Source organism: Canis lupus, chromosome 24 (genome assembly GCF_003254725.2).
Source record: "Canis lupus dingo isolate Sandy chromosome 24, ASM325472v2, whole genome shotgun sequence".
Taxonomy (NCBI): Eukaryota; Metazoa; Chordata; class Mammalia; order Carnivora; family Canidae; genus Canis; species Canis lupus.
In genome coordinates this window covers 47,372,867-47,400,353 of record NC_064266.1, presented here as the reverse complement: position 1 = coordinate 47,400,353, position 27,487 = coordinate 47,372,867, and the positions used below count along the sequence as shown (strand labels likewise).

The 27,487-nt window shown below is 67.7% G+C and overlaps 3 protein-coding genes across 4 annotated transcripts in view; 1 reads left to right on the top strand and 2 right to left on the bottom strand.

Annotated features, from left to right (window-relative positions):
* ZBTB46 (zinc finger and BTB domain containing 46) overlaps nucleotides 1-18,621 on the top strand; it is a 49,525-nt gene extending 30,904 nt beyond the window's left edge. Inside the window, 4 exon segments of the mRNA XM_025470727.3 lie at nucleotides 200-484; nucleotides 15,396-15,571; nucleotides 18,119-18,460; nucleotides 18,462-18,621. Of these exon segments, the coding sequence (XP_025326512.2) occupies nucleotides 200-484; nucleotides 15,396-15,571; nucleotides 18,119-18,460; nucleotides 18,462-18,488 (830 nt within the window). The 3' untranslated portion in view covers nucleotides 18,489-18,621.
* A 1,930-nt stretch (nucleotides 18,622-20,551) lies between these two features.
* On the bottom strand, nucleotides 20,552-24,213 carry SLC2A4RG (SLC2A4 regulator). Its single transcript, XM_049100391.1, has 7 exons — nucleotides 23,819-24,213; nucleotides 22,960-23,069; nucleotides 22,328-22,509; nucleotides 22,155-22,255; nucleotides 21,836-22,076; nucleotides 21,637-21,728; nucleotides 20,552-21,547 (listed from the first exon to the last, which is right to left on the bottom strand). Exons 1-7 carry the CDS (start codon nucleotides 24,211-24,213, stop codon nucleotides 21,436-21,438), a joined length of 1,233 nt encoding a protein of 410 aa, XP_048956348.1. The 3' UTR covers nucleotides 20,552-21,435.
* A 680-nt stretch (nucleotides 24,214-24,893) lies between these two features.
* On the bottom strand, nucleotides 24,894-27,366 carry LIME1 (Lck interacting transmembrane adaptor 1). 2 transcript variants are annotated; one of them, XM_025470716.3, is made up of 6 exons: nucleotides 27,154-27,366; nucleotides 26,204-26,321; nucleotides 26,026-26,077; nucleotides 25,868-25,955; nucleotides 25,410-25,771; nucleotides 24,894-25,321 (listed from the first exon to the last, which is right to left on the bottom strand). In XM_025470716.3, the coding sequence occupies exons 1-6, from the start codon at nucleotides 27,323-27,325 to the stop codon at nucleotides 25,010-25,012; spliced, it is 1,104 nt and encodes a 367-aa protein (XP_025326501.1). In that variant the 5' UTR covers nucleotides 27,326-27,366; the 3' UTR covers nucleotides 24,894-25,009. The 2 variants fall into 2 exon arrangements, with proteins under 2 accessions (XP_025326501.1, XP_025326502.1); XM_025470717.2 differs by having other exon boundaries at nucleotides 26,871-27,297.
* Between the last annotated feature and the right edge of the window lie 121 nt (nucleotides 27,367-27,487).

Here is a 27,487-nt window from a genome sequence, read left to right as displayed (position 1 = left end):
CCCTGCTCTTGTCCGCCCACCCCCCCCCCCCCCCCCGTGTTCTGAGCGCAGCGCCCACCCGAGGCCTCGGCCGCCCTCCTGGGGCAGAAGCGGGTCGGACTTGAGGACGAGCACCTGGGCGCGGGGAGGTTCCTCCGTGTGCGCGGGTCCCCTGGGAGAGCCGAAGATGACCTGCGTGTCCCTGTGTTTCCTCTGCCAGGTGCGGACTTGACTGTCACCGAGGCCAGCAGCTCTGACGGCCGAGGGGAGAGGGCTGAGCTCTACGGCCACGTGGACGAGGGTCTCCTGGGAGGAGAAGCCAGCTACCTGGGCCCGCCCCTCACCCCCGAGAAGGACGAGGCTCTGCACCAGGCCACGGCCGTGGCCAACCTGCGGGCGGCACTCATGAGTAAGAACAGCCTGCTGTCTCTCAAGGCCGACGTGCTCGGGGACGACAGCTCCCTGCTGCTGGAGTACCTGCCCAAAGGCACCCACTCCCTGTCCCGTAAGTGCCGCCCCGTCGCGCCGCCTAGGAAGGAGCAGCGAGGTCGGTGGAGACGCGGTGGGCGCGGGGGCGCGGGAGGCTGTGCGGAGGCCCGTGGCCGTGGGGCGGGGGAGGCGCTCGCCACGTGCTCTCGGGGCGACGGCGGCGCTTGCTCGAGTGTCTCAGACGGAGATCGAGGCATCTGAGCCCAGAACCTCGTCCAGGTTGGCGGCGCGGCCGGAAGCGGAGCCCGGGGCTGGGGGGGGGGGCGCCGCGCGGAGGCACAGGCTCGGGCTCCCCCTGCCGGCCCGCCGCCTTCCGGCCTGCGCGGGTGGGGAGCGCGGCGCGGACCCTTTGTCTCCGCTGCTCACGCCGCTTACCCCCGCCCGGCGGCACGCGTGTCTGCACGGTTGGTGTCGTTGCCGCTGCAGTGTCTCCGGCGGCATTCCAGGCTCCGGGAGCACGTGACACCCCAACACGGGAAGCAGCCCAGGGGGCCCCGAGCCGCGGGTGCCCCGAGACGTCCCCCCCCGCCCCCCCCGCTCGGGGGCTTCGGGCTTTTAGCCACGGGGTGCCCGCCCGGAGTGAGCCACGGTGCCCTGAAGATCTGGCCTGGGGACGCTGCGCGCCGGCGTCCCTGCCGTCCCGGGGAAGCGTGCTGGGCCCGGGTGGCGCTCACCGTGCGTGCCCAACAGAGCGGAGCGGGCTGCGGGCTGTGGGGCCATGGGGGGGGGCGCCGCAGCTGGGGGCGGGGCGTGGGGGGTGCGAGCGGGCGCACGGGGGCGCACGGGGCCTGAGTCACCGCCCGCCGCCCACCAGGGTGGATGCTGTGGTTTCCCGAGCGCCACCGGAGGAAGCGAGGCCCTTTGACGTGTCGGGGGTTTGCAAACTGCTTGTTTCCATTTTTGCTCTAATTTAAAGAAAGACGACAGCGTCGTCATACAAGTTCGGGTTCGTGAGCGCCAAGGTGCCCGAGCCCCGGTGCTGCCGCGACGGAAGCTGCGGCCAGTGAAGACTGCGGGGGAGCGAGGCTCTGTCGCTGCATTGCCCTGCGCTTCTCGCGAGCCGGGCCAGCGTCCCCGCAGCGTGGGCGCCGTGGCCAGCTCCCGGGACTTGGCCGGGAGGCCAGAGCCTAAGCTGAGCGCCCCGCGGCCGGGCTGCGTGACTCCAGGCGTGCTCTCCCGGCCTCGGGCCCCGTGGGAAGGTGCGTCACAGCCGTTGTGCGCGCGTCTGGGGCCTTGAGCGTCTGCAGAGTGAGCGCCGCGTGCTCCCGCGTGTTGGTGCCGCCGGCAGAGGCTGCGGGGCCCTGTGACCAGGACGCCTGCAGGGCCCTGGGGGGTGGACGGGCAGGAGCGCCGGAGGATGCCGGGAATCTGTGGCCGTATGCACAGGTGGGGGCACACCCGTCCACCCCTGTAACCCCTAAGGCGCGTGTGAACGCCACGTGCGGGTCTGCAGCCAGAGCAGTGCCTCTGCCCCTTGGGAATGGGGGGGAGGTGTTCAGTGCTTTTCTCTGTGTCCTGTGTGTCAGCCTCTGCCCGCAGCCTGGGCCTGACCCAAAGGCCGTGGGCCCCGCACGGGGGTCTGGACCCCAGTCCTGGTGCGGCATCCGCAGCCTTCCCCCGCCCCGGGACCCCAGGGGAAGGGCTTATTTTAAAATCTCACCTTCTGACGTCTTCTAAAAACGAGAATGAAAATACTCAGATGAAAACCTTGTTTCCCAAAACGTTGTGCTCGGCCGCGGCGGTAGCCTGCCCTCCGTCCCTGGTGGGCGGCCCGAGCTGCCACCCAGTGGCTGAGACGTGGTTGTGGCGACCTGTCCGGGCACCTGCTCTGGAGACATTTGTCACCGTGGAGGGCGTCGGTGTCAGCCGCACACCCTGAGCCCCGGATCCCAGGGAGCCGAGGCCACTCCGCGTGCGGTCCGCCGGCCGGCTGCCCGGGGGCAGGCGTGGTTTCTCTCTGTGCTCAGGGCGCGGCATCGGGGCCGGGGGAAGCCACAGCGGTCGCCTCTCCGCCACCACCGCTAGAGTCTGGACGCGCCCTTGTCGGCGGGAGCGAGTTTTCTGTTGAGTGGGACACGGGGCAGCAGGGCCTGGCTCCGGCGTGTTCCCCACCGTCGGGACAGGGACCCCCTCCTGCAGCCTCCGCCGGCTCACCGGAGCCCCAGGCCCTCGTGAGCAGGGATGGTGTGTGTGTGTCAGGGACCCGCCAGCTCGTCGCATACGGGTAGCGAAGCTGGGCAGGGGTGGGGTGCGTGTCCCGGGGGCGAGACCCCCCAGGCTCCTGGGGCTCCGATAGCAAAGGGCCCTCAGCTCAGGGGGCTGTGTGGCCTGCTGGGCGTCCCCAGACCTTGGTGCAGTGAGGGCGGGGAGCACCCGGCGGCTGAATGTTGCGGAGGGACCGAGGCCGCTGTGATTTCTGGGGTGGCCCTGGTTGGCTCCACGCTGCATCCTGGCACACGTGGGCTCGTGGCTGGAGAAAGGCGGCGAAGGTGTGACGTTTCCCAGGTAGCATGTCGGCGCTCGCTGCGCTGCCCGGGGGACTCGAGGCCCATCCCCGGTGTGTCCGGTCTCCCCCAGGCAGGGGCACCGTGGGGCGTCTGCGTGCTCCGTCTCCGCGGTCCTGATCACGGTCGCAGGTGTCTACGTCCAGAGGACCCTGGACGTGCAGGCGGCACCGAGCTGCCCACGGTCGCCAGACGGACGGTGTGGACCCTTCCGCGGGAGGTCTGACGGGTCCAAGCACATTGGCTCGGCCCTTAGATTCGTGGTCTCTTTCCAGATCCCTGGTCTTTAACTGGTTAAAGAACCTTCTGTACTTTTTGTTTGGACTTAGCTTTAATGTGACTGGTTCACTTCTGTGTTCTCAGTGCTAGGCGAGCATCCGGCCTGTTCGTAGTCGCTGCTCCGCGAGTAGGAACGGTGACGAGCACTGGCTGTGGCTTCACGCGTGGCTCTGGTGTACAGGTTGTTTGTGAGCGTGCACTGATCTGGGTGGGCCCTGGACCCGGCGTCACCTGCTCGGACCCTCACGAACACCGGCTGCCTGGAGTCACGGGAGGACACGGGAGGGAGAGCCGCCGTGCTGGTCGGGGAGGACGGGGGAGGACGGGCGTGACACTGCCTGGTCCCTCCGGCTTCCAGGCTGGCTCCGGCCCGCAGGCCGTCGCCCCGAGCGCTGTCCACGTTTGACCCGTAGATACTGCTTTGGAAAAGGAGCTGGGGCTCTCCCCCCGAACAGCTACCGGTGCTCGGTCCTGTCTGGGTAGGACGACGCGCCAGGTGCCCCCCTGCTTGTCGCAGGGAGACCTCGGGAGGCCCCGGGGAGCCACCGGCTGTGCCCACCCTCCCCTGTTCGCGGGAGACTTTGCAGGAAACAGCTGAGCTGGCTTCTGTTCTGATTGTGGTTTACAGATTATTTCTTATTATGTGTGAAGAACGAATCAAGGACCTTTTCTTGATTCTGGATCGACACTGGAATTTTAAACAACTTCTGCAAAAGGGCACTGGGCGGTGTCACTACGCTCTTAGACCTGTAGCCAGCTCGACATCGTGAAGTGTTTCCCGGAAGAGCCTTTCTCCAGGCCACAGGTGTGTGGGCTCCGTGTTTGCACCACGGGCCCTGACGTTCTGTGCTGGAACCTTCTGTCGTAATCACTTTGCTTCTGGGCGAGACACCCCGCCCCAGACAAGTCACGTGCGGAGACCCCTGCTGTTTGGGGGTGGCGAGCTGCCACAAATACCCGAACACCCACCTCCAGGAAGACCCAGGCTCCGTCACGCAGCAGAGCTCTGCTCACAGCAGCAAGACCACGCACGGCGCTCCTGGAACTCTCTGAAACAAGCCCACCAGCTGGTGTTCGTTCACGTGGGTGAGACTCGTTTCCTGTGTTCCTAGGCCCTGGCACCAGCCCGACTCACTCTTGGGGGGATGCTGATCGCAGAGCAGAAGCCCCTCCCTCTGGCCCCTGCACCTGCACCCAGAGCCCGGGATGCCCGCTCTGGGGAATGGCCAGACCAAGCCCAGGACGGCCCTGCCCCCCCGGCCCAGGTAAGACGCGAGGGGGGCCGCCCGGACCAGCTGCCCACCCGGCACGCACGTGCCCCGAACTCCACGTGCACTCGGGCGCGTCCCTGGCGGGTCCTCGGACGTGCCCCGGGGCTCAGAGGGAGCGTCCGCGCCACCTCCTGCAGGCTCAGTTCGGTCAGGGGAGGGGAGACCCCGCCCCGCGGCAGCCACTGTCACTCGGTCCTGCAGAGTTAAGCTGCCGCTTGTATTACGTGTGTCCTACGCGGGTGCTCTTGAAGCAACACGGATGCGCAGGGTCAGGCCACTTCAGGCGCACAGCGTCGCGGTGGCAGCTCGCTCAGCACAGCGCACCTGCTGTCTGCCCCCACTGGCGTCCCGCCCGCGCTGCTCCTTTCCGTGTTTATGTAACACAGACGTACGTTTAAGTAAATTTGAACCCAAGTACGCTGTCCTGTAGAAGTTAAGAGATTCCCACGGGGAACGTCTCCCCCTGACGTGAGGACATCTCGTTCGTACACGAGCGCAGGCTGGTCCCGAGGCGGCTCCGCAGGCCGTGCTGGGCGGTGGCGTGAGTGTCGCGGACCAGGGACCTCGGGAAGGTCACGGACACAGCTCTCCTTCCTGTTCTCGGGGCAGGGGGCTTGTTGGTAGCAGAGAGGTCTGTTAGGTTGGCTGCCTCCCGGGAGACGAAGAAATCTTCAAGAAGAGCTTAACCACACGTTTTGGATTTTGAGATTAATGAACGGATTCCTGTGCGGGCTTTTCCAGCAGGATGGTCTGGTGGGAGATGCGTTCTGTTAGCGTGGGTTTTTCCTTTGAGAGGCCGTTCATCGAGAACTGATCGTAGCCTCGCCCTCCCAGATGTGGGGCCGCTTGTCCTCATGGTGGCCGGGCAGGGACCTGCTAAGAGGTGGTGTCACCACGTCCTCACCACCTGTAACTTGTCTGTGTCTTGTTCTAGATCGATGCCCCTTGACACCTGGAGCCCTGGGCTCGGCAGCGAGGCCCACTCTGGAGTTGGCCCCAGCCGGCCCCAGGGTGGGCCTGTGTGGGGGCCGCGGGCCTGCCCAGGGGGCCTGGGGCCAGCTGCCAGCACGCTGCATGGCCAGCGCGCCCCCCGGGCCTGGTGGGCTCACCTGTGGAGTCGGCAGAGGAGCCACGAGGGAGGCGCCCTATGGAATCCGATGCCTGTGCCACGTATGACAGCTCCGAGGCTGGAGAGGCCTGCCCGGGCGTCGGTGTCTGCGCCCCAGCAGACGTGCCCACGCGCCTCTGCCGCAGCCAGGCCTGCTGTTCAGGTTCGGCGGCTACCAGGTGATGGCAGACCCACGTCAGGACGGGGGCAGCTGCGGAGCCGGACTAGGTGTCGGCGTGAGACTTGCAAGCTTAGCTACGGGCTGCGTCCTCTGCCGGCAGCTGGTGGAGGCCTCTCAGGGCCCCGATGGGCAGGGGGGACGCGTGCGCTCCAGCCTCCTGGCGACGGGGCCTGCGTCCACCGGGATCCCATAGGATCGCCGCCTGTGGGCCCAGAAGAGCACGCCGCCGTCCCTGGAGAAGGGAACCGAGTCGCTCCGACCCGTGTGATACCCCGAAATCCAAGGACAGAGCCGGGCCGCAATGTTCTTGGAACGACGTCGCCCACGTTCCCCTCCGAGTGTGAGGGAGACGGCCCGTCCGCTCACTATGCGCAGCGGGTGGCCGTGGCCGTGGGGCGCTGTCCAGGCCACAGAGGCTCCCGTCGGCCCAGCCGCTCGTGGCTCCTGAGGACGGAAGCAGGCACCCCAGGGGCTCGGGAGCGGCCGGAGGCGGATGTGGGCCAGAGGTCTTCCCCTCCCGCGCCCGGCGGTGGTCGGGGATCGCTCCCGCTGCCCCTGCGCAGGCCTGGCGCTTGCTGAGCGAGCTCTGAAGACCCAGCAGAGCCAGGTGTCCCGAGAGGCTTAGGGGGTCGTGAAGAGGCCCGCTGACGCAGGTCACCCTCCAAGAGGTCCAGTCCTCGTGGCTTCATCTGGGTCCCGGTTTGCTTCTGAAGGGTCTGCGGGATCTTTGAGCTGTGAGGTCTCGGATTGCTTGTCTACGCGTGGACGCACTGTGGCAGAAGCAGCCTGAGTGCCCGGGTGGGGACACGGAGGCCCAGTGGGTGCTGCTCCTTGACTTCTCCCAGGGTGGGTGGAGTGGGGGCCGGGGGCTCACAGGGACGCCTCACAGGCTGGGGCGAGTCTGTGCTATTGAACTGAAAGGCTTTCGTTTAAAAAAAAAAAAAAAAAAAAAGCTTTTGTTAAAATTTTAAAACAACGTGGCACCTGGTTGGCTCAGTGGGAAGAGTGTGCGAGTCTTGATGTCGGGGTTGTAAGCTTGGGCCCCACCTTGGGTCGGGAGAGCTCAAAAATAAACAAAAAAAATCTTTAAAACTTTAAAACAGTTGAAACGTTTCGGACAGATTCCATAGTATCTGAAAGAACTAGGTCGTGGTAGGTGGTCCTACGGTAGGGGCGCCGGAGACAGTTTTAGAACTGAGGCTGTTTGATTTTGTTCTTACGTCGAACGTAATTTCCCTTAAAACTGCACAGGCGTGTAACATTGACATTTTCAGCACGTGGGTTTAGAAATTCCACATCTTCCATTTTGTTGAATTTCTCGTTGAAATGTCATAGCTCATGATGAATTCCAGAGGGTTTTTTTTAAAGAAACTTCTCAATGGATCACTAATCTCTCTTGAACACAGAGAATCTCAGTAATAAAAGGTTCTTACTTAGGTGTGTTTACCGGCACGTAACGTGCTCCACGTCTGTGTTCACGTCGGGCCTTTCAGTGTTTTTTACCGTGTTCGTATGGTAGGAAGTGAGAGACGCCACAGACTCGGCGTCACGTTGTGGATGCGTGTGCGTCTGCACGGACGTGCGCAGAAGTGAAGGCTGCTGCTCACTTAGGGATGTTGATTTGCCATTTTAGATCGCATTTATTTTTTTTATTTTTATTTTTTTAGATCGCATTTAGAATAAATGACCTAGGGGCCCCTGGCTGGCTCATTCGGTGGAGCATGCAACTCATTGATCTTGGGGTCGTGAGTTCAAGCCCTCACGTTGGGTGTAGTGTTTACAAAATAAAAAGCAACCAAAAAACAAAACCCCAAACTTAAAAATGTATAATCTCGTCTTAAGTATCATTGGCCTTGCACTTGCACATAGCTCGGGTGTTGGGGAAAAGGCATGGATTTTATTTAAAGAAAACACTTGAAAACTCTTTGAACTTCTACTTTCAGCCACAACTAGCACGTATCTCGAGGAAAAAAGTATTTGAAAATCTGGCAAACACACATGGAACCTGGGGACGGGCCAGCAAAGGGCTGGAGAGAAAAGGGGGACACAGGGGAAGCTGTGCTTTCACCCCAGATTTCGTTCCTGGCATGTTTGCGGCACATCGGAGCAGGAAACAGGCTAAGTGCAGGGCGGCAGTGCTCCCCGGCCTGGAGACGGGGGTGTCTTTCGGGCGTCCGAGGCAGCTGGGGCCGGGGGCAGATCTTTGAGGACAAGGAGCCCCAGGGCCCCCTCACCTCCCGAGCTGGCGCCGAGCGACACTCACTCGCGGGATCCCTGCGGAAGCCGCCCGGCCAGGTGGGGAAGGCGAGCAGAGGTGCCCGCGGAGGCGCGCTGCTGGGGCGGAGGGACGGGCGCTCAGGCCCGAGGGGCAGCGAGGCCAGGCAGGCAGCCCGGGCCGCCGCCGTCCCCGCGGTCTGAGGCGCGTGCGACGAGTCCCAGCCCCGGCCGCGCTCAGGCGAAGCTCCAGGGGCCGAAGGTGGTGCTCCCCTGTCCGCTCGGAAGTAACGGCCGCGATGAAACAGCCGCCTTGAAAGCCCGGCGGCCTGGGAAGTGCCACCGCTGCCCTCGCCCTGCCCGGGGCCTCGGAAAGCAGCTGGACAGCCGAGCGCCGGGACAATCCCAGCCAGGGCGGCGGGTGGGGGACACCGGTGCTGACACAGTCAGGGAACCTTCTGGAAATGGAGTTAGCACATCTGAAGTTAGGGATTCACTGCGTAGCTGAACAGCAGCCTGGATACGACCTCAAGGTGGCGAACTGGAGAGTGTCCGTGCGGAAGCTCACGGGGAGAGCACACGAGAGTGCAGGAGAAGCAGACACACGGACACGGCCAAAGTGTGTGATGTGCTGGCGACTGGATCTCCAGAGAGGCAGAAACGGGGCGGAAGTGGCACCCGGGGACAGCGGTTTAGTCTCCCGAAGCCGATGAGACACGTCAAGATTCCAGAAGCTCCGTGACCCTGAGCACGACGCATTCCACACGCACGGGGGCCCGTGACGGTCCAAGCCCGGGAGGCCGGCGACAGAGGGGAGTCTTCGAGCAGCCGGCAAAGGAGGCCTGTGTTCCGCAGGGTCCTGGCAAAGGAGGGGCGCCCCGGACTCGCCGAGTGTCCTCGCACACGTGCCGTCCACACAGACGCGTGTGGCGCTGCCCCGGCCACGGGCTGGAGCCAGCCCTCGGGCCACCAGCCGAGTGGCCTCCGAGGAACAGGAGCCGTCCCCATCGCTGGAGGCACCACGGATAGGTTCTCACGGGGTTTTTGACAAATGGGAGTGTAATGTAGACGCTAACGGCGCCGGGGGTCTGGGCCGGCTGGGGCCGCTGGCGTTCCCGCAGCCCCTCTGGGCTCAGCTTCTCAGGAGAGGAGCCGCGGTAGCACTTGGCTCATTGGAAATAGGCACAAGGGACAGAGAGGAGACGGATGGCACATCTCACCTGGCTGTGCCATCGTCACACGTGCACCAAACGCTCCAACCCCAAGATGAAAAGGTCTGCTTTGGAGAAGCTCTACTCTTCGCAGGTGACATAGCTCATAGGTAAGGACAGTGTTAAAGCAAAAAGACGAATAAACCAACTCGGGGCGCCTTCGGGGTCCTGTCGGTGAAGCGTCGGTCCTCGGCTCAGGTCATGGTCCCAAGGTCCTGGGGTCGGGCCCCAAGTCCAGCTGCCCCCTCAGCTCTGCTCCTCCGCCCTCCCACCCCTCGCCCACGTTCGCTCTCTCAACTGAATAAATTTTAAAGTCCTTAAAAAAGGAAAAAAAAAAAAAGATAAACCAAGGAAACACCTTTAATCTTAAAATCAAAGAAAACTGAACAAAAAAAAAGGCACCGTGTTCCTATCCGAAGTGACGGACTCGCACAGAGGACAGTGGTGGTTATAATAAAAGGTATGAAAAGGAGCGCTAAGCTCCTGTGGGTATCAGAACAGTAACACGGAGATCCCGTGAGCAACTGACGCCGACGTGTTTGGCAGGTGGAGACACGAGCGGTTCCTTCCCGCGGGGCCAGGGCGGGGGCAGCGGGGCCGCGGGGTGCAGGGGCTCGGCCCCACGGCTGCGAGGAGCAGGGCTCGGTAAGGCCGCGGGACCGTTGGCTGCGCGCGAAAGGCACAGTTGGGGGAAGCTACTATGGCCTGGATGGGCCAACCCGGGAGGGGCTGAGGCTCGGGAACCGGCGAGCAGGTGCGGCCCGGGGGAGGGGGTGGACGGGCCAGCCGCGCGCCGAGGGGAGCCGCCCGGGCCCTGACAGGGCTGGGTGGTGGCGGCCGTGGGGGCTTCTGAGCCACGTGGGTGTCGAGGAGGAGAACGGGCTTGTAAGCCACGCCAGGCACAGACACCGCTGTGGGCTGGAGCAAACGCCTAATCCTAGAAAGTAACAGGTTTTATAGAAGGAGGCCTGGGACGACGGCTTCGCTCAGGGCGGTCGTTTCTTCAGCAGCTCGTAAGGAGCACTTGATAAAATGGACATCATTAAAAATCACTGATTCCGGGGATCCCTGGGTGGCTCAGGGATTGAGCGCCGCCTTCTGCCCAGGGCGTGACCCCGGTGTTCCGGGATCGAGTCCCCCGTCGGGCTCCCTGCACGGAGCCTGCTTCTCCCTCTGCCTGGGTCTCTGCCTCTCTCTGTGTCTCTCATGAATCAATGAATAAAATCTTTTTTTTTTTAATTACTAACTTCTCCACTAAAGATACTTTTAAGGGAGCGAAAGGGCCCATCACAGGCTAGAGAAGACATTTGCCGTAAATCAGTGGCGGGTTCGTACCGAGATACGGGACCCATAGAAACCTCAAACAGGCAACGCAGTGAACCGGTGAGGAGCCCGGGCAGCCAGTCGACCTGTGGCTCTGCGTGTTGGGCGGCGGCCGCCAGCAAGGCCGGGTGCGGGGGCTCCGACGGCACGTGGGCTCGCGGGTGTCCGCAAAGATGCAGCCGCTGGGACCCACGCGTGGCTGGTCGGCCGCGTGGAAAGCCGCTCGGCTGTAGCTCCCCCAGTGGAACCGGTACCCGCCATCGGGCTGTGTCCAGTAGGAGGGAGAGGATGCACCCGGGAGCCGCGTGGGCACCACCACCCGTGGGGTCGTGGGGTCGTGCCATTGGATCCAGCACACAGCGAAGGGGAACAGGCGCCGCGTGGGGCAGTTGGAGGGGGACCTCTGCAGACTGCGTGGCCAGAGAAGCCAAAGCCCCCGCGTGCGCCCCGCAGTACAGAGCCCTGCAGCAGACGCCCGGGGTCAGAGGTGGGGCGGGCATCGCTGGGCCGCGGAGGGGAGGGGGGCAGCGACGCGGCCGGGCCTCAGGAGTGTGGGGAGTGTGCGGACACCCGCGCCCTCCGGGCTCTGGGTCAGGAAGCCCCCGGGAAACAGCTTGGGCTCCTCGGAGCATCGCTCGATCCCGGCACAGAGCGGTCGGCAGCCTCAGGGCTGAGGAGCAGAATGTGGGGTCCGTGTTTGCATCCGTTTCTGAAACGTCCTCGAAGTAGTCTTCTGGAAATTACCATCAGAGGAAGAAGGGCGAGATCCAGCTGGTTCCACCAGGGAAGGCGCGCGTGCTCTTGGGCAGAAGGCCGCCCCCCCCCCCCCGCCCGCACGTCTGGCCGCAACCTGCGGGTCCCGTGAGCACCTGCGTGGCCCCTGGGAGTCTGACGAGGTCGCGCGGCGCATCTCCCTCCAGGGCCTGATCGCCGCACGTCGCGAGGCCGGGGCTCCAGGGTGGGCGGCCGCGCGTGGCACTTGCTGTTCTTGCAGCCGCGTTTCTGCCAAACCAGAGGCAGGTGGGGACAACCCGGCGGCGGCCCCCGAGGCCCCGCTCTTCTTGGTCCCGAGCCTCCCCTTGGCGTCGGGCCGCGACCTGGGCGTGGGCGTGGGCTGGGACAGAGGCCCGAGCCTGGGTTCCAGTGGGTGCCTTCCCAGCGGCTCGAGCTCCGCCTCACACGGGCTCCCGGGGCTTCCCGGGGGCCCCAAGGAGGAGCCCACCCGGCGTGGGGAGTCTTCGAAGGCCCCAGGCTGCGAATCACAGGTTGTACGAGCCTTAGGTTCCCTCCAAGAGGAAGCTCTTTCAGTCACGACAGCCGCTGAAGTCTCTCCTCCGTGCTCACAATGCCGTTCACGAAGTGAGGGGTGGACTGCTGCCCCCCACGCAAGAGCCGGCCGGGTCCTAATCCCTGGAACCTGCGAGTGGGACCCTAAGTGGGAAAGAAGGGTCTTTGCAGGTGCAGCCAAGTCCGATCACCTTGGAAAACCCAAGCTGGACCTCAATCCAAGGACGTGCGTCCTTATAAGGGACGGCGAGGGGCCACACGAAGGAGGCACAGATGGGAGGGCGCCCGGCCCCCAGCGAGGACCCCCGCCCGTGCCTCGCAGGGAACGTGTCCGGGCCGTGAAGCCGCCCTCGCTGCTCTGGCAGAGGCAACAAACGAGCACAGGAAACGCCAAAACGTGTCCTCACGGCGTGGGCCCTGCTCCCGGTCGCCGCCCGGCCACCCCTGCCTGTGCGTTCTAGATTGTTTTTCTAGGGAAAAGAAAAAAAAACGCAGTACTTCACCACGGACACAGATTTTTTTTTTTTCACGTGGAAGTCTGCGTTGTTAAATACAGACGGCCAGAATGCATAATTCAGCATTTTAACTTTCGTGTTTATGGAAGCAGAATAGAAGCCATGAATAAATACGTTCTCAAAAAAAAAGGTTGTTTTAAATAAAATAACATAAAAGTTCATTTCCTCTCTTCCCCCTCTCCATCCCGGAGTGGGTGGCGCCTTTGCTTTATTCGGTGATAGTGGAAAAGCGGGATCGCCGTGCCTCGGAAAGCTGCCACGGCGGCAAGTGTGTCGGGGCCGAGGGACGGCGGAGGGCGCGGGCCGGGTGCGCGGCTTTCCCTGTCCCCTGTCCTGCCGTAGGGACGCCGGAGCCCCCCCCCACCCCGGGACCACAGGCTGAGCTGCTCCCTCGGGAAGGGTGGCCGCTCCCTGGCTCTGCACACACAGCCCAGAGTCTCCCTCTTGTCCCCAGCCGTGGGCCGTGCGTGCCAGCGAGGACGGGCGTCGGGTCCCGTCACACCCAGCGTGGCTCCGCAGGGAGCGTGGTAGCCGGGACAGCCAGGCAGTGTTCGCTCCGGAGGCGATCGGATGCGTGCGCACTCCTGTAGGGACCCCACCGAGTCGTGGTCCATAGGGCCGACCCACGGAAGCCGCGTGGGTGTTCGACAGCAGCGTCTCCACGTGGCTGGAAGGGGTTGCACGGACCGATGGCCGCCACGTGTTAAGTGGAAGCTGTCCTCTGAAACTGTACGTTGTAGTCCCAATCCTGTGGTCTTTTATAAGGATTTTATTCATTCATTCCTGAGAGATGCAGGCCGAGGGAGAAGCAGGCTCCCTGTGGGGAGCCCGACGTGGGACCCGATCCTGGGACCCGGGGTCACGCCCGAGCTGAAGGCAGACCCTTGACCGCTGAGCCCCCAGGGGGTCCCTCCAATTCATGTTTTAAAAATGTGTTTGTGGAAAAGATTCTCCGCAGATGTTAGGCTGCTGACCAGGTCATGTTCGTGGGCGCGGGGGGTGTGTGTGGCTCCCACCTGCCGTCCTGGGCCTCCCGGGTGGTCCCACCGAGCTCCCGTCTCCCCCAGGGCTGCACCCCCTTCCACCCCCAGTCCCCGAAACGCATGCCCCGCACACATGCGACCAAACATGTGAGAAGCTCCTAAGTGTAAGAAGATGCTTGACTTCTGTGGACAGGACGGGGACTTCTGCGTGATGCTGGCGGGGACGCGGCGGCGGGTGGGCATCCACGGGGCGAGCAGGCGGCCGGGATCCAGGCTGTGGCGTCGCTGGGAGCTGTGGCGAAGTGCACACGGCCTGCTGCTGGCGCCGTGATGGCCTGAGTAGGGGTGCATGTCCTCCTGGGAGTGTCCCTGTAGGGACTGGGCCTTGGGGCCCAGAGCTCTTGGGTGCACAGTGGGAGGACGGCACTCACAGCACGTCTCGTGGGTGGTCTCGCTGGAAAATAAATACGGGTTGCTTAAGTATGTAGATGCTCTTTAAGGGGTCTTGGGAGAAACACTTTAAAAACCCCCCAAAAAAGAACAGAAACCCAGCAGAGACGGATTGAGGGCGCTGGGCTGGCTCAGTCAGTGGAGCGTAGGACCTTGGAGCTCTTGGGGTGGTGAGTTCGAGCCCCATGATGGGTGTGGAGCCTACTTAAAGAAAAAGAGGGAAACACTGTTCCCCACGTTTAAGGGGGTGTGAGAACCAGCCCAGCCCAAGGGAGCCTGGGGGCCGCTGTGCTTGGGGTCATTTCCCCGGTGAGTTGTCCGTGGCTGGTGTTGGACCAGCAGAGTGGACTTAGGGGCCGTGGGCATGGCTTGGGGTGACGGCGGTGAGGGTCCCCGCTTCTGGGTGGCTCAGTGGGTGGCGCAGTGCTGTGGGGACAGAGGTGGTCACCCCTCCGCCCCGGGGCCCTGGGTGACCTCAGCTTTCCCGGGTCCCGCTCTCGTGGGCCGTGTTGCTCGGGGTATTGGTTTTCCTCTCTGCCTCCTCTGGGCGCCTGCAGGGGCGGTGGCGGCGGCGTCCAGGGCTCGCACACGGACCCTCGTGGGGCCCGGGACACGCCCGGCCGAGGTGTGCACCCCTGGGCCTCGGCCTCGGCCCGCGCTCTTGACGGTGGGGAGCCGCGGTCTGTTTGGGGCGCTGGTGCCGGTGCGGCCGTGGTTGTAGGGTGGGCGGCCCCCAGCAGGCCCCTGGCCCGGCCCCCCAGGACCTGGGTCGCCCCCCAGCCCGGGGCGGTGACGGCTCAGGGCGTCCTCGGGCTAACGTGCTGCTGGCTGGGTGCTCGCTCGCGGGGGCCGGCGCCGGCGCCGGGGGGGCGCCCTGCACGGTGGGGCTGCGCGGGGACCCCGGACCCCGGACCCCGGACCCCGGAGTGCCAGCCCCGCGCCCCCCGCGCCCCCCGCGCCCCGCGCCGCCCGCAGCCAGGACGGCCTGACGCCAGGCCCTGAGATGTGGGAGCGCAGGGCGGGGCGGGCCAACCCCGGGCGGAGGCCGCGTCCGCCCCGCCCCCCCCCCCCCGCGTCCGCCCCCCGCGCCAGCACCTCTGCGCCCGAGCTGAGCGGGGAGGCCGCGGCCGAGGCTTGGGGGCGCTCTGCCTCCCGGCGGCGGGCTGGGCACGGCCGGGCCTCCCTGGTCTGTCGGGCGGGTGTCCCGTCCCGGTCGTGCGCCGACGCCCCGCGTTTGCTCCCGGCTGCGGCGGCGCCTCTCCTCCTGGGCAGGTGGACGCGCCGGCGGGTGGGCCCGAGGCCGGGGGCTGCGGGGGAACAGGGTGCGCGGCTGCGGGGCCTGCGGGGGGCGGGGCCTGCGGGGGCGGGGCCTGCGGGGGCGGGGCCTGCGGGGCGGGGCGGTGTACGGACCGCGGGGCGGGGAGGGGGCGGGGCCGGCGGGGCCGGCGGGGGCGGGGCCTGCCGGGGGGCGGGGCCTGCGGGGCGGGGAGGGGGCGGGGCCTGCGGGCGGGGCGGGGGCGGGGCCTGCGGGGCGGGGCCTGCGGGGCGGGGCCTGCGGGGCGGGGCGGGGCGGGGCCGCGGCTGACGCCGTGTCGTTGCAGTGAACGAGTTCACCGTGATCCGGAAGAAGTTCAAGTGCCCGTACTGCAGCTTCTCCGCCATGCACCAGTGCATCCTCAAGCGGCACATGCGCTCCCACACGGGCGAGCGGCCCTACCCCTGCGACATCTGCGGCAAGAAGTTCACGCGGCGGGAGCACATGAAGCGGCACACGCTGGTGAGCGCGGGGGCGGGGGCGGGGGCGGGGGGCGGGGACCGGCCAGGCTCCCCCGCGCTGGGCCGAGGGTCGGGGGCGGCTGCCGCGCGGGGCCCAGGACGCGCGGGACCCCCGAGCCCGCCGCCCGACGAGCTCCCGCCCTGGCCCCGGCCCGTGTCCCGCCGCGGGGTCACCCCTGCCCCGGCCGAGCCCCCCCCCCCCCCGGCTCCCTGCGGCCTCCCAAGCCAGGACTCGGGGTGCGCCGGGCCGTGGATCCGCTTGGCCGGGCGGGAGGCGACAGGGGAGGTGGTCGGTGCAGGAGGCAGACTCGCCGGGACCCGTGGGGCAAGGCCCGGGCGGCGAGGTGAGCCCCGCCCGGCACAGCCTGCACCGCGTCGTCCCCCGTCTCCCGAGACGCAGGCTCAAGGCGGCCCGGGCCGAGGCGCTGGAGGTGGCCCTGGGCGGCGGCGGCCGCGATAGGGCACTGGGGCTCGGGGCTCGGGGCTCGGGGCTCGGGGCTCGTCGCGGGAGGGAACCCCAGAGGTGTGGGGAGCCGCCTGCGGGGTGCACAGGCTTGGGACCCCCCGCGTGCCGACCCGCTGCCCGTCAGGAGCAGACCCCCCAGGACGCGTGGGGGCCGCATCGGGGCGACGAGGTGACCCGGGTGCCCCAGCTCAAGGGGGGCGGGCGCTGGGGGAGGGCGGCTGGCTGCTGGCAGGGTGAGCCGTGGAGGAGGGGGGCTGCTGTGCGCCCGTCTGTGGGGTGGGGGGGCTGCGGCTCCCAGATTTCCCCCACGGGGATCCTGCGTTGGCCCCCAGCTCGGGGCAGGCTCACTGGCCCGTTGTTGTATCTTCCAAGGAGGACACTGGGGACGAGGCCCAGGGAGGCTCCCTGGGGTCAGGCGGCAGAGCTGGGGGGCAGCCCCGGGACCGGGGGGAGCGCAGCCCCACTGACTGAGGGACGTCCCGTGGCCCCAGCCTGCAGTGTCGCCCCCGGCGGGGTCGAGCGGGGCAGCGGCAGCCCCGGCCCCAGACAGCAGGTCTGTGAGGCCAGTGGCTGCAGTGCCCTGAGGCCTCCACCCACAGCTGCCCTGGGCCGAGCGTCCCTTTCTGCAGAGCCCCCGGGAGCCACAGAGGTTAGAGGGGTGTGTCCACCGGTGCCCACATTGTTCCCACTCGGGAGAGGAGCGGCGGCTTGCTTGGTGCTCCCCGGCGCCGGACAGGACAGGCGTGTCTGAGGGTGATGACATCGTTTCTTTAGCAAAACCACATCACCGCTTCGGGAAACGTGGATCCCAACGATCCGCTCAGTGTGCTCGTGGCCCGGTGCCCGTGGACGGGGCCGGATTTCCATCCTGGGCTCCTGCGTGGGCCACGGGGAGGATCACACATCCCTGAAAATGTACTTCAAATGTGTGCAGGTTTGCTTTTTTCTGAGAAGCAGCTCTGTATCTTCCCCTTTAATTAGTCGGGGGCCCCCGACTGCAGGGACGCAGCTGAACCCCGCGGGCAGCAGGTGGCAGTGAGGGCTCTCCATGTTAGCTCGTCCTGCAGGGGCCCTTCTGTGTGGACGTGGCGCTTGCGTGTGCTGCGCAGGGGCCGGGAGTCGTGTGGACGGCGGGGTCTCGGGAGCTGCATCCCACCCAGGATGAGCCACGGGTTGCCATGGCGCCTGCATCCTCCCGCTCTCTTCCTGCCATTTGTTTGTTAGGACAGGTGCCCAGCCATCTGGTGCTGGCCGAGTGGCTCCCTGCGACACCTCTGTCGCTCCCGGGCGTCCTGGCACAGCCCCCAGGCCTCTGCAGGGGAGCCCAGGCCCGGAAGCACCCCAGGGGGTGCCGCCTGCTGCTGCCCAGCCAGGCCTGCTCTCAGATCAGTGCTCGGAAGGGGCTAAGGAAGCCCTGGGGAGGGAGGGTCCCGGGGCCACGTGGTCCGAGGCTCCGTTTCTAGAATCAGAACGTGTGGGGGCCCGGCCTGTCGGCACTGCTCAGCAGTGAAGGTTCGAGCCGTGATCTTGCCGTCGGGGTCTGTGGAAGGCGCGACCAGGAGGGCGGGCTGTTCCTGAGGGTCTGTGGAGACACCGGGCTGGAGGCAACGGGGTCCCTCCGACGGTGCAGCACCCAGGACAGGGACCCATCGGTCAGGGGCCGTTCCAGGTGCGGAGCAAGGACTCCGCTCAGCAGACCTCGTCCACTGTGATGCCACTGGCCCTGTTCTTCCCACCGTGATGGGGTTTCCCGCGTTGCTCCGGGACTCTGGGGAATTCAGGGGGGGCCAGGAGTTGAGATCAACTGTGCTGCTCCCTCCTGCACCGACCGCCCCTGCCCTCCCCTGGCCCCTGCACCGACTGCCCCACGCTGACCGCCCCGGCCCCCCGCACCAACCGCCCTGTGTTCCCCCACCCCTCCACCCTGCACTGACTGCCCATCCCCCACACCGACTGCCCCACACCGACTGCCCGTCCCTCCGCACTGACCACCCCGTCCCTGTCCCCGTCCCCCCACACTGACCGCCCCCGCCCCGCACCGATCTCTGGTCCCCCTGCACTGACCGCCCCGTCCCCCCGCAGGTCCACAGCAAGGACAAGAAGTACGTGTGCAAGTTGTGCAGTCGTGTGTTCATGTCGGCTGCCAGCGTGGGCATCAAGCACGGCTCGCGGCGCCACGGCGTGTGTGCCGACTGCGCGGGCCGAGGCGTGGCCGGACCCCTGGACAGCGGGGGCGCCGAGGGCTCTCCTGAGCTGTTCCCCGGCGACGGGCCTTACCTGGAGGACCCCGACGACCCGCGGGGGGACGGGGAGGAGGAGCTGTGCGAAGACGAGGACGAGGTGGGCCTGGCCCACGAGGACACGCTGCTGGCGGCCGAGAAGGACGAGGACTCACCTGCGGGGACCCGGCAGCCCCCCGGAGGCACCCGACAAGGACTTCTGGATCTCCTAGGCCCCGGGCTGGGCGCATGCATTTCTGAGGATCGGCTCCCGCCCGGGCCCGGGCCCCCAGAGCCGAGCAGGGGACCCGGGGGCGGCAGACCGAGCGCCCGTTCCCACATGTCTGCGGGTCGTGGAGGGTCCCCGGCAGGTACGTGTGCGCAGGCACCCTGGGAGCCTTGAGGGCGGCCCGGCGGGCGCCGTGGTGGCGTCGGGGATGTCGAGGCAGGTTTTGCGTAGTCCGAGGTCCGGTGCCGGAGCCCCCGCCCCCGCTCTGCGCCCCCTTCCTCGGCAGCCCGGTCGCGGCCCGTGTCGCGGTGGCGGCCCGGGCTTTGGTGCTTCACTTCCAACAGCTGCAGACGCCCCGCGGCCGAGGACCCCCAGGTGCTATGTTCCCGCGGCGGCGGGAGCGCGCTGCTCTGCTGCGGGTCGGTGCTCCCACCCGGCCGCTCCGTCCCTCGGAGCCTGGGCGCCGCGTCCTGCGTGCACTTCCTCGGGGCCCGGGGTCGCGGCCCCAGCTATGCCACCCTCCGTGCCCAGCCCCGCGGACCCTCCTGGGTGGCCTTGCCTTGTTGCTGCTAACCCCGGGCGGTGCCGCCCCGCGTGCTGCCCACACCTCCCCGCGTGGTGGCCGGCCTCGGGGGACGGGGGCCTCGGGGTGGCCGCACACGCTCCCCGGCCGTCCTGCTGTCCCTCGGGGGCGCCTCTCGGCCAGACTCTCTGGGGCGCACAGGCGCCCCGGCCCTCCCCGCCGCCCCCGCCGCACTTTGCCCACATTTCGGCCGTGCGGGCGGCACCTGCGGGCCTGGTAGAGACCCAGGCCGGGCCTGCAGGCCCCTTCCCCTCCCCCTCCGCCCCCCCAGGCTGCGGGCCGTGCCCCTCTCTTCCTTCCTGGGGGAAAGGGGAGATATGCACGGCGGTAGGGGGAGGTGGCCTGCAGCCTCGTGGGGGTCGTGGGGTCGGGACCAGGGGCAGGGCTGCCCCCCCCCGCCCTTCCCGGGGGCCCTGCCCACCCCACTCCTGCCCCCTCCACGGGGCACCCTGCCCGCCCCCCCCCCCGGGGCGCCAGGAGCTCCCCTCGCTGCCTTTCTCGGAGCCGGCGCTCCGCTCACGGGGCCTCAGAGCTGCGTCCCCCCCACCCCCCGACCTTCGGACCCTTTTCTAAACCGCCCCACTTTCTTACAAATGTATTTGGAAACCAGACCTTTGCTACCACCAGTGTCTCTGGGTTTTGTACCGGTCCCACCGCCCAGGCCGCGCCGGCCGCCTCCGCCTCCGCTCTCAGGACACCTGCTCTCTGACCCGCTCCCCGCTGGGCGCTGCCGGTGCCACCGGGGCGTCTCTTTCCTTCAAAGCAACACTGTCCCGGCCCGGGGCCCAGTCCCGCCCGCGCCCCGCCGACCACACCACCTCCCAGGAGGCGCCGAGGGAGAAGAGTGTAATGAAGGGGTTTTTTTTACGTGACTGGTTTTTTTTTTTTTTTAAATCAATGTTTAAACGAATAAATATTTTTTTATGAAGAGGAAAAAATGTGTAGATTACATTTCACGTTTTGTACTTTTCTGTTCGTGTCTGTATTTTGGTGTTTGCAACACCAAAGTGGGAGATGCAGTCCGTGGAGTGGCGCGCTCTTTGGGGCTGGGGGGGCACGGGGCCCTAGGACTTTTGTATCAAGCTCTGGATCCTGACCAGGTTGTACATTTGGACTCTGGGTTTTGGGAAACAGTCATAACACTGCCAGGACCGCACAGGGACCTCGACGCGAGAGACACAGCTACTGCTTCCAACTTTGCACATCTTCCTTTTTAAAAAAGAAACTCTGAGAAAATGCAAAAACTGGAACTTTTTGCAATATTATGAAAGATGATCTTATTTTCGCTCATTCTGTGACATGTGCAACGCTTAAGAAAGCCATACTTAATGGTTGTTTTTATTTTTTAGATTCTATATTGTGTTTTGTATGTGGCCCTTTCGGAACTACTTGTAGTGAGGGTGCTGTGTGTGTGCTTTTCTTAAATATTTATTTTTTCAACATGCTTCCAACCTGTCAACAAAAACAAAACAGACAAAAAAGGGCAGTGTTTGAAAATTGTTTTCTTTTTTTCCTTGGGGATAATCTATATTATATCAACTTTATATTAACGATCATAAACCTGTGTTTGTATCGGAGATGTGCGGAATATTTGGGAGAAGACTTTAGTGAGCGGTTGGCAGGAAATCACAGCTGTCGCCGTCTGTAGCCACAGGGCAGGTGGACGATATCCTCTGCTGGTCTCGCACCTGCCGCCTGCGGGGTGAGCTCTGGGCCTGCCTGGGGCGTCTCCTTCCTGTGACGGGTTAGCCTAGACATTCTTGCAAAGCTTCCACTTTCAATAAACTGGGAAATTGCTGCTCAAGCCGACGCCTCGTGTTTCACAGCGTCCCCTCCCGCGGCGTCAGGGACGGAGCTCTGCGGCCCGCGGCCCGGCCTCCCCATCCCCAGCACGCCCGCCTGTGCCAGGGTCTCAGTCCCGCGTCCCTCCCCCCAGGAGGCAGACACGGCTTCTGGAAAAACCCCACATCTTTAATTTTTCTCCTTGCCTGGCGCGGCCCAGACCCGAGACACCTGAGCTTCGCGATACAAATGTCAGCCCCCGGAGCCCTGGAACCGGCAGGTTAAGTGCGGGCAGGGGAGGCCCCTCCCTGTCGCCCCTCAAAGTGCATCACACACTGGCCCCGTGCGGCCCATCCCATCCGCACCCTGACAGGGCCACCCTGGGGGCCTCGGGCCAAGGGGACAGCCCTGAGGTTTGGCTTTAGTGCAAAAGGCTGGTTTCTTCAGAGGCACTTTGAGTGGTGGGACGCCCCCACCCCCTGGGGGGGCCAGCGGCTTCCAGAGACCCTGCCGCGGGGGAGGCGGGGGCGGGGGGGGGGGGTAGCTTATTCCTCCCAGTCCTGGCGGCCGGCGGCCGGGGCGGCGCTCAGTCCAGGAAGCGCTGGCAGGCCTTTTTCCAGCGGCAGGCCGTACACCACAGGTCCCGGTGCTCCATGCCGTACACCTTGCGGCACTTCTTGGCATCACCTCGGGGCTTCCTGCGGGCACACGGAGACGGCGGGGGCTGAGGCTGGCCCGGGCCCTTCCCCGCCTGACGCCTGCCCGGGCCCCTCGACGCATCACGCACCTCGGGCTGGCGCCAAGCTTGGAGGGCAGGGTCGGCACGCAGGTCCTGAGGGCGGCGGGCTGCGGCTCCAGGCGGAGGGGGGCCAGGCAGCCCTGAGAGGAGACACAGCTGCGTCCTCTCCCGGGCCCGAGCACCCCGACCCTCCCCCAGCCGCTGCCCGGGGCTCGCCCCCCCGGAAGGCGGCGTCCCCGCGGCACACCTCTCGGGGTGCCGCCGAGCTCAGCAGCGGGACCCGGGGCAGGGCCAGCGGGCGCAGCAGGCTGGACAGGCTGGGTGGCTCGGGCAGCTCCAGGCGGGGGAAGGCGGGCGGCGCGGGGGCCGTGGGGCACACGGGGGACAGGCCGGACAGCCCGTCTGCCAGCACGTCCACGCCAACGTCCAGCTCTGTGTAGTAGAAGTCCTCCTCACCGTCGCTCTGCTCCGGCTCTGCCTGCCGCCTGCTGGGGACACCACGGGCGGGAGCTGAGGCCCTGGTCCACCCGGCTTGCCCCCCCCCCCACCTGCCGGCCCCACCGCACCCCAGGTGCACCAGGCGGATGTGTCTCTGCATCCCGGAGGCCGTGCTCAGCACCTTCCCACACCGCTTCCATAGACACTGGAACAGGACCTGCACTGAGCTCTGGGTGACAAGGGCTGGTGGTCAGGCTTGGCCACCGTGTCCACCCCGCCCTGAGGGCTGCCTCAGGCTCACCTTCCTCTTCCTTGGGGCAGGTTCCCCAAACAGGAAATGGGCTGTCTCGGAGGGCAGTGGGGGTGACGGGGTGGATGGAGAGGACTGGTCACTGGCCAGGTCCCAGCCCCAGTCTCCGCTGCTGCTGCTGCAGCTGCCCAGTGGCCGCGCCAGGGTCTCCTTCCAGGGCTCCAGGCCAGGCTCTGTGGGGACGCGCCGGCACCCATGTCAGGGCTCCTGGCGGGCCCAGGCCGCCCGGCAGAAACTGCCGCCGCAAGCCCCTGCACGCTGGGCCTGTTTGCAGGTGAGCGTGGGGGGTGCAGCGTTCTGGAGGAAGCAGCGGCCGGGAGCAACTGGCCCCCACTGCCTGAGATCCGGGCTCCCCAACACAGGGACCGACACACAGGGACACCCTGTGGGGGGCACGCCTGGCCAGCCAGGTGCAAGTGGGGGGCACAGGCTCACAGACCCGGGGCACTGCGGTGCTGGCCTTGGAGGGGCACGGGGGTCCTGGTGTGTGTTTCCGGCCTCACGAGATATTTAGGTGGCGGCGTCCCAGGCAAAGGACTTCCCCTTGCCCCAAGGGGTGGGCAAGCGCACGGCTAGCGACGACGGGTCCTGCCCTCCCTACCCAGGCCAGGTGTGTGTCTCACCTGGGCTGCAGGCTGCAGCTGGGGCCCCCAGCAGGAGGGGACTGGTTGACAGACTCGTGAGTGCGGCCGCAGCCATGACCTCATCCAGCCGGGACTTCCCTGGGGGGGCTCTGGAAGAGACGTGGGTGGCGTCCAGCAAGTACTTGAAGCCCCTCCCCTGGCCCAGCACACGTGCAGGCCTGGGCACTCGCGCGTGTGTGTGTGTGTGTGTGTGTGTGTGTGCACGCGTGTGAGCGAGCCAGCTCCCTCCCTCCAGGCACAGGGCTGGAGGCCCGGCTCCTCCCCCGGCTCGGGTTACAGACCAAGTCTGCAGGAACCACCGGGAACCAGCAGCCGGGGTCCCCCCGCGGCCCGCGCCCCTGCAGCCCGGGCTCGCTCGCGGTGGTTCCCTCAGGCCCGGAGCTGGACCGCGCTGGGCCGGGGTCTCAGGCCCCCGCTCCGGCCGGGCGCAGCCGCCCCGGGGTCACACAGTGACCGGGGTTGTGCAACAGCAGCCGTGGGCCGCGGCCAGCCCGGGAGGGAGGGGCAGCGGCCGCGGCTCCGGTGCGAGCAGGGGGCCCGGCCCGCCTCCACCTGGGGACCCAGCGCGGGTGGGGCGCCCGGGAGGGCTCGGGCGGGGCTCGGGCGGGGCTGGGGCGGGGCTGGGGGCCGCAGCCGAGGCCGGGCCTCCCGAGCGTCCTCCACCGCCCGCAGGCCCGGCCCGCGGGGGCCTGGGCGCCCCGCGCGGCTGCTCCGCTCCTCCGGGGCTGCAGGGCCGGGGCCGGGGCCGGGGCCGGACCGCGCGTGGGGGTCGGGAGGCACGTGCCCGCACCCCCCCGCCCCGCGCACCTGCGCACCTGCCGCGCGGGGCCCCGCTCACCTCTGCGCGGGCACCGGGACGTGCGCCGACGGCGTCCGGGGCCCCCCCGCCGCCCCCGCCCGCGCCCCCGGGGCCCCGAGGTGGGCGGCCCGCGGCTCCGGCTCCCGCGGCGGCGCGAACTCCGGGCCCGCGAAGCCGCCGCCCACGGCAGCGCCCTGCGGAAGGGGCAGGCTCAGCGGGCTCCCAGCCCCCCCCGCCCGCCCGCCCCGCCCCGGGCCCGGAGCCCGCGCAGCGCCGACGCCATCTTCGCGGCGCCCGAGCGCGGCCGGCGCCCCGCCCCCCGGTACCTGCGGCGGCGCGAGCACCGAGACGGGCGCGGCCGCGGGGTCCCGGCCGGCGGCGCGGGGCGGGGGGCAGCGGCCCGGGGCGGGCGGCGGAGGGCGCTGGGCCTCCATGGCCGGCCGGGCCGAGGCTGCAGCGGCGAGGGCGGGCGCTCGGGACGCGGCCCCAGGCCGTGCGGGGCTGCCCGGGCCGCCGACCCCCGCCCGCGATCGGCCGCCGCCCGCGCCGCGCGGCCCGAAGCTGCCGGCCGGCCCCGCCCCGCCCCGCCCGCGGCCCCGCCCCCGCCCGCCCCCGCCGCGCGCCCATTGGCCGGCGCGCCGTGTCAACATCCCGGGCCGGGGCCGGCCGCGCTCCCATTGGCTGGCGCCGCGAGGCCCGGCCCGCCCCCCGCCGGCCCTCGGCCCTCGGCCCCGCGGAGCCCCGGCGCCCCCGCCCCCGCGCCCCCGCCCCCCCGCGGGGAGCCCGGAGCGCGGAGCCCGGTGACTGGCGGGTCCTGCGCAGGCTGCGGGCTCGGGGAGGGGCTCGGCCGCTGGCGGGCTTCCCGGGAGCAGGTTGTCCTTTAACGCGCGGCTGCCCACCTGCCCCCCGAGCTTACGTAACGCAGGGGCCGGGCGGCGGCGCGCTCCCTCCGGGCCAGGGCCCAGGCCCCACCCCCCACCCCGGGGCGGTCAGCTCGCGGGCGCCGCCCCGGAGCTGCCCCCCTGCGCAGGGTCCCGCGAGGCCTGAGCGGCGGACGGGCCCCTCCGGCCGGTCCCGGCCGGGCCTCCCGGCGGCAAGGAAAGCAGGCTGCGGGGCAGGGCTGCGGGGCGCCCGCAAGGGATTTATTAAGGCCTCGGGAGAGGGCGGCAGCCAGGGCCCCAGGGGCCTCGCAGGCGGGGAGCCGGGGAACGGGAGCCTACACGTGGCTGTTCAACAGGTGGGGCCGTGGAGACTCCTCCGAGGCTGAGGCTGGGGAAGCCGGGAGCCCCCAAGCCCGGCGCAGGTGCCCTCGGGCCGGAGCAGCGGGTTCCAGGCGCCCTGGGCCCCCATGTCCTGGATGCTCTCGTACACATTTTCCAGGAGGCCGTCATCCTTGCCCAGGCCCCCGAGCGGGAGGGTCTCGTGGGACTGGTCACTTCCCACAGCCAGAACCGCGTCGCTGCCCTTGGGGTCCAGCTGGTCTGCAGCAGTCCCTGGGTCCCTCTTTTTAGGCTTCCTGACCTTGGAGTACAGGATGTCCACCTGGAGAGAGAAAGCCCAGGGCGCGGTCGGCACCATCCTGCTCCTTCAAGGGCGCGCACAGCCCTACCCCGGCCCAGCCTCAGTTTACCTCAACAGCTGGGGTCGGCGCGGCCGTTCCCTGCCCCAGGCCCTGGGGGCCCTGAGCTGCTCCCTTGAGCCTCCGGATACAAGCATACTCAGCCACTTCGGGTCTGGGCTCAGGCCCAGGGCTGGCACGGCTGCTGGTGAGCCGTGCCCCTGCCCACACCGCGGGGCTGGCTGCCAGGCTGGCCCTGGGGACTGCGGCCAGCCCCACATTGGAATAGGTGGCCTCGGGGCCGATGGAAGGTGAGGCAGCAGCCGGTGAGAAGGGCGGTTCTCGGGGCGAGAAGGCCACCAGAGGTCGGCTGGTACCTCTGGACACCTCCAGCCACTGCGGGCGCTGGACATCCATGCTGACAGGCCTCGGGACTAGGGGTGGGGTCAAGACAGAGGTCACTGGGGGGCAGTGCGCTCGCTGGGGGTGCAAGCCCCGCCCCCTGCCCCGCCTCTCCCACCTGGGCTCACCCCTGCAGCCGCCGGGGCCCCGGTGCAGCTCATGCAGTCTGGTGTCGGACTTGCTGAGGGTGCAGAGCGGGTGTCGTCTCAGCAGCAACTGGGGGCAAGGAAGGCTGGTGGGTCCTGTGCCGGCCCCGCCCTGGCCCCGGGGACAGCCTGGCACTCACCGCTTCCGCCTGCATCACCCGGCCCGGGGGCTGCTGCCTCTGCGCGCGCTTCCTGGGGTCAAGGGGGGTGTTTATGGGGGCCGAGGTGCCAGCCTCTGACCCGCGGCCCAGCAACCCCTCGGAGCCCCGCCCCCCACCGAACCCCCCACCCACCCTCCCCGCCCCGGGCCAGACATACCTGTGGCAGGCCGTGCACAGTGCCCACAGCCAGAGGAGCAGGGCAAGGCCCCCTAGGGCCCAGAGGACAGGCGGGGCTGGGGGCACCTGTGGCCCCATCCTGCGAAGCCAAGGTAGGCCTGGGGGCAAGAAGACAGGGGTGCTGGGGGCGGCCCCCTCCCCTGGGCGGGCTGACTCCCACACAGGAAACCCCAAGGCTCAGGCCCCTCCTTCCTCCAGAAGCACGGAGGCCGGAGCCCTGGCACTCCCTTCCCGCCGCTGCCTCCGGAGGGAAGCTCTGCTTGGAGCAGGACCCGGAGGGTGGCTGTGCTCAGCCGGCGGGAGGTGGGGGGGGCAGCTGCGACCAGGCCCAGGGGCGCCGTGCCCACCGGAGCCTAAACCTGGGAACTAAGGACGCCCCGAGTCCCCGCCTTGGCCCTCTGAGGCCCAGGCCGCTCTCAGGTGATGCCCCCGGCCGCCCCCTGAGGGGCTGGGAAAGCAAGGGAGGGGTCAGCAGGGGGGGAGGTCGCCTTGGCCCCGGGCGAGCACCCCCACCCCTTCCCCCAGGCTCTCACGCCGCTCCCCTCCCACCGCCCCTGCCATCGGCAGTCTTCCCGGGGCATCACCCGACCTCCCGACCTCCCGACCTGGGAGATGCTAGTCCACCCAGCCCCAGGGGGTGGGCTCACCTGGAAGGGGGCCCAGCGCTCGGCAGCTCCCTGGGGGCCTGCGGACCCGGCCCCTCCTCAGCCCCGTGTGGGGCAGGCCCCGCGGCTCGGGCCCCCGAGAGGTGCCTGCGTGCAGCCCTCAGCCGAGCTCCCCACCTCACTTCCTGCTGTGCATCTATCTCCTGCATCTCCCTCAGCCACTCAGCCGTCGCCATCACAGCCTCACCCACTGGCTGCAGCCCGCGCGGGGTGCAGACGCTGCCTGGTTGGGGTGTGCGGCGGGCCAGCGCTGCTCCGAGCCTACCTCCGGGCGTCTCCACCCACCATGAGCTGGGCCGGCGTGGGTCACGGGCTGGGGCGGCCTCGAGGCCTCCAGAACCTGGGGCTTCCTCCGGCCTCAGCAGCAGGGCTTCCCAAGGGCTCTTCACCGACCACGACCCCTTCAGTCCCACACATTTGCGGGTGCTGGGCAACATGGGCGGCCCCCAAGCTGCGACCCAGCTCGGAGCTGCTGGCGGAGCCCCATCAAGACAGCAGAGGACGCCTGCCTCCGGACAGGGGCCAGCGGGCTCTCGCAGGGCCCTCCCGCCGGCGCCCACGGGCCTGCGCAGGGACCCCTCTCCCCCGAGGTCCCACAA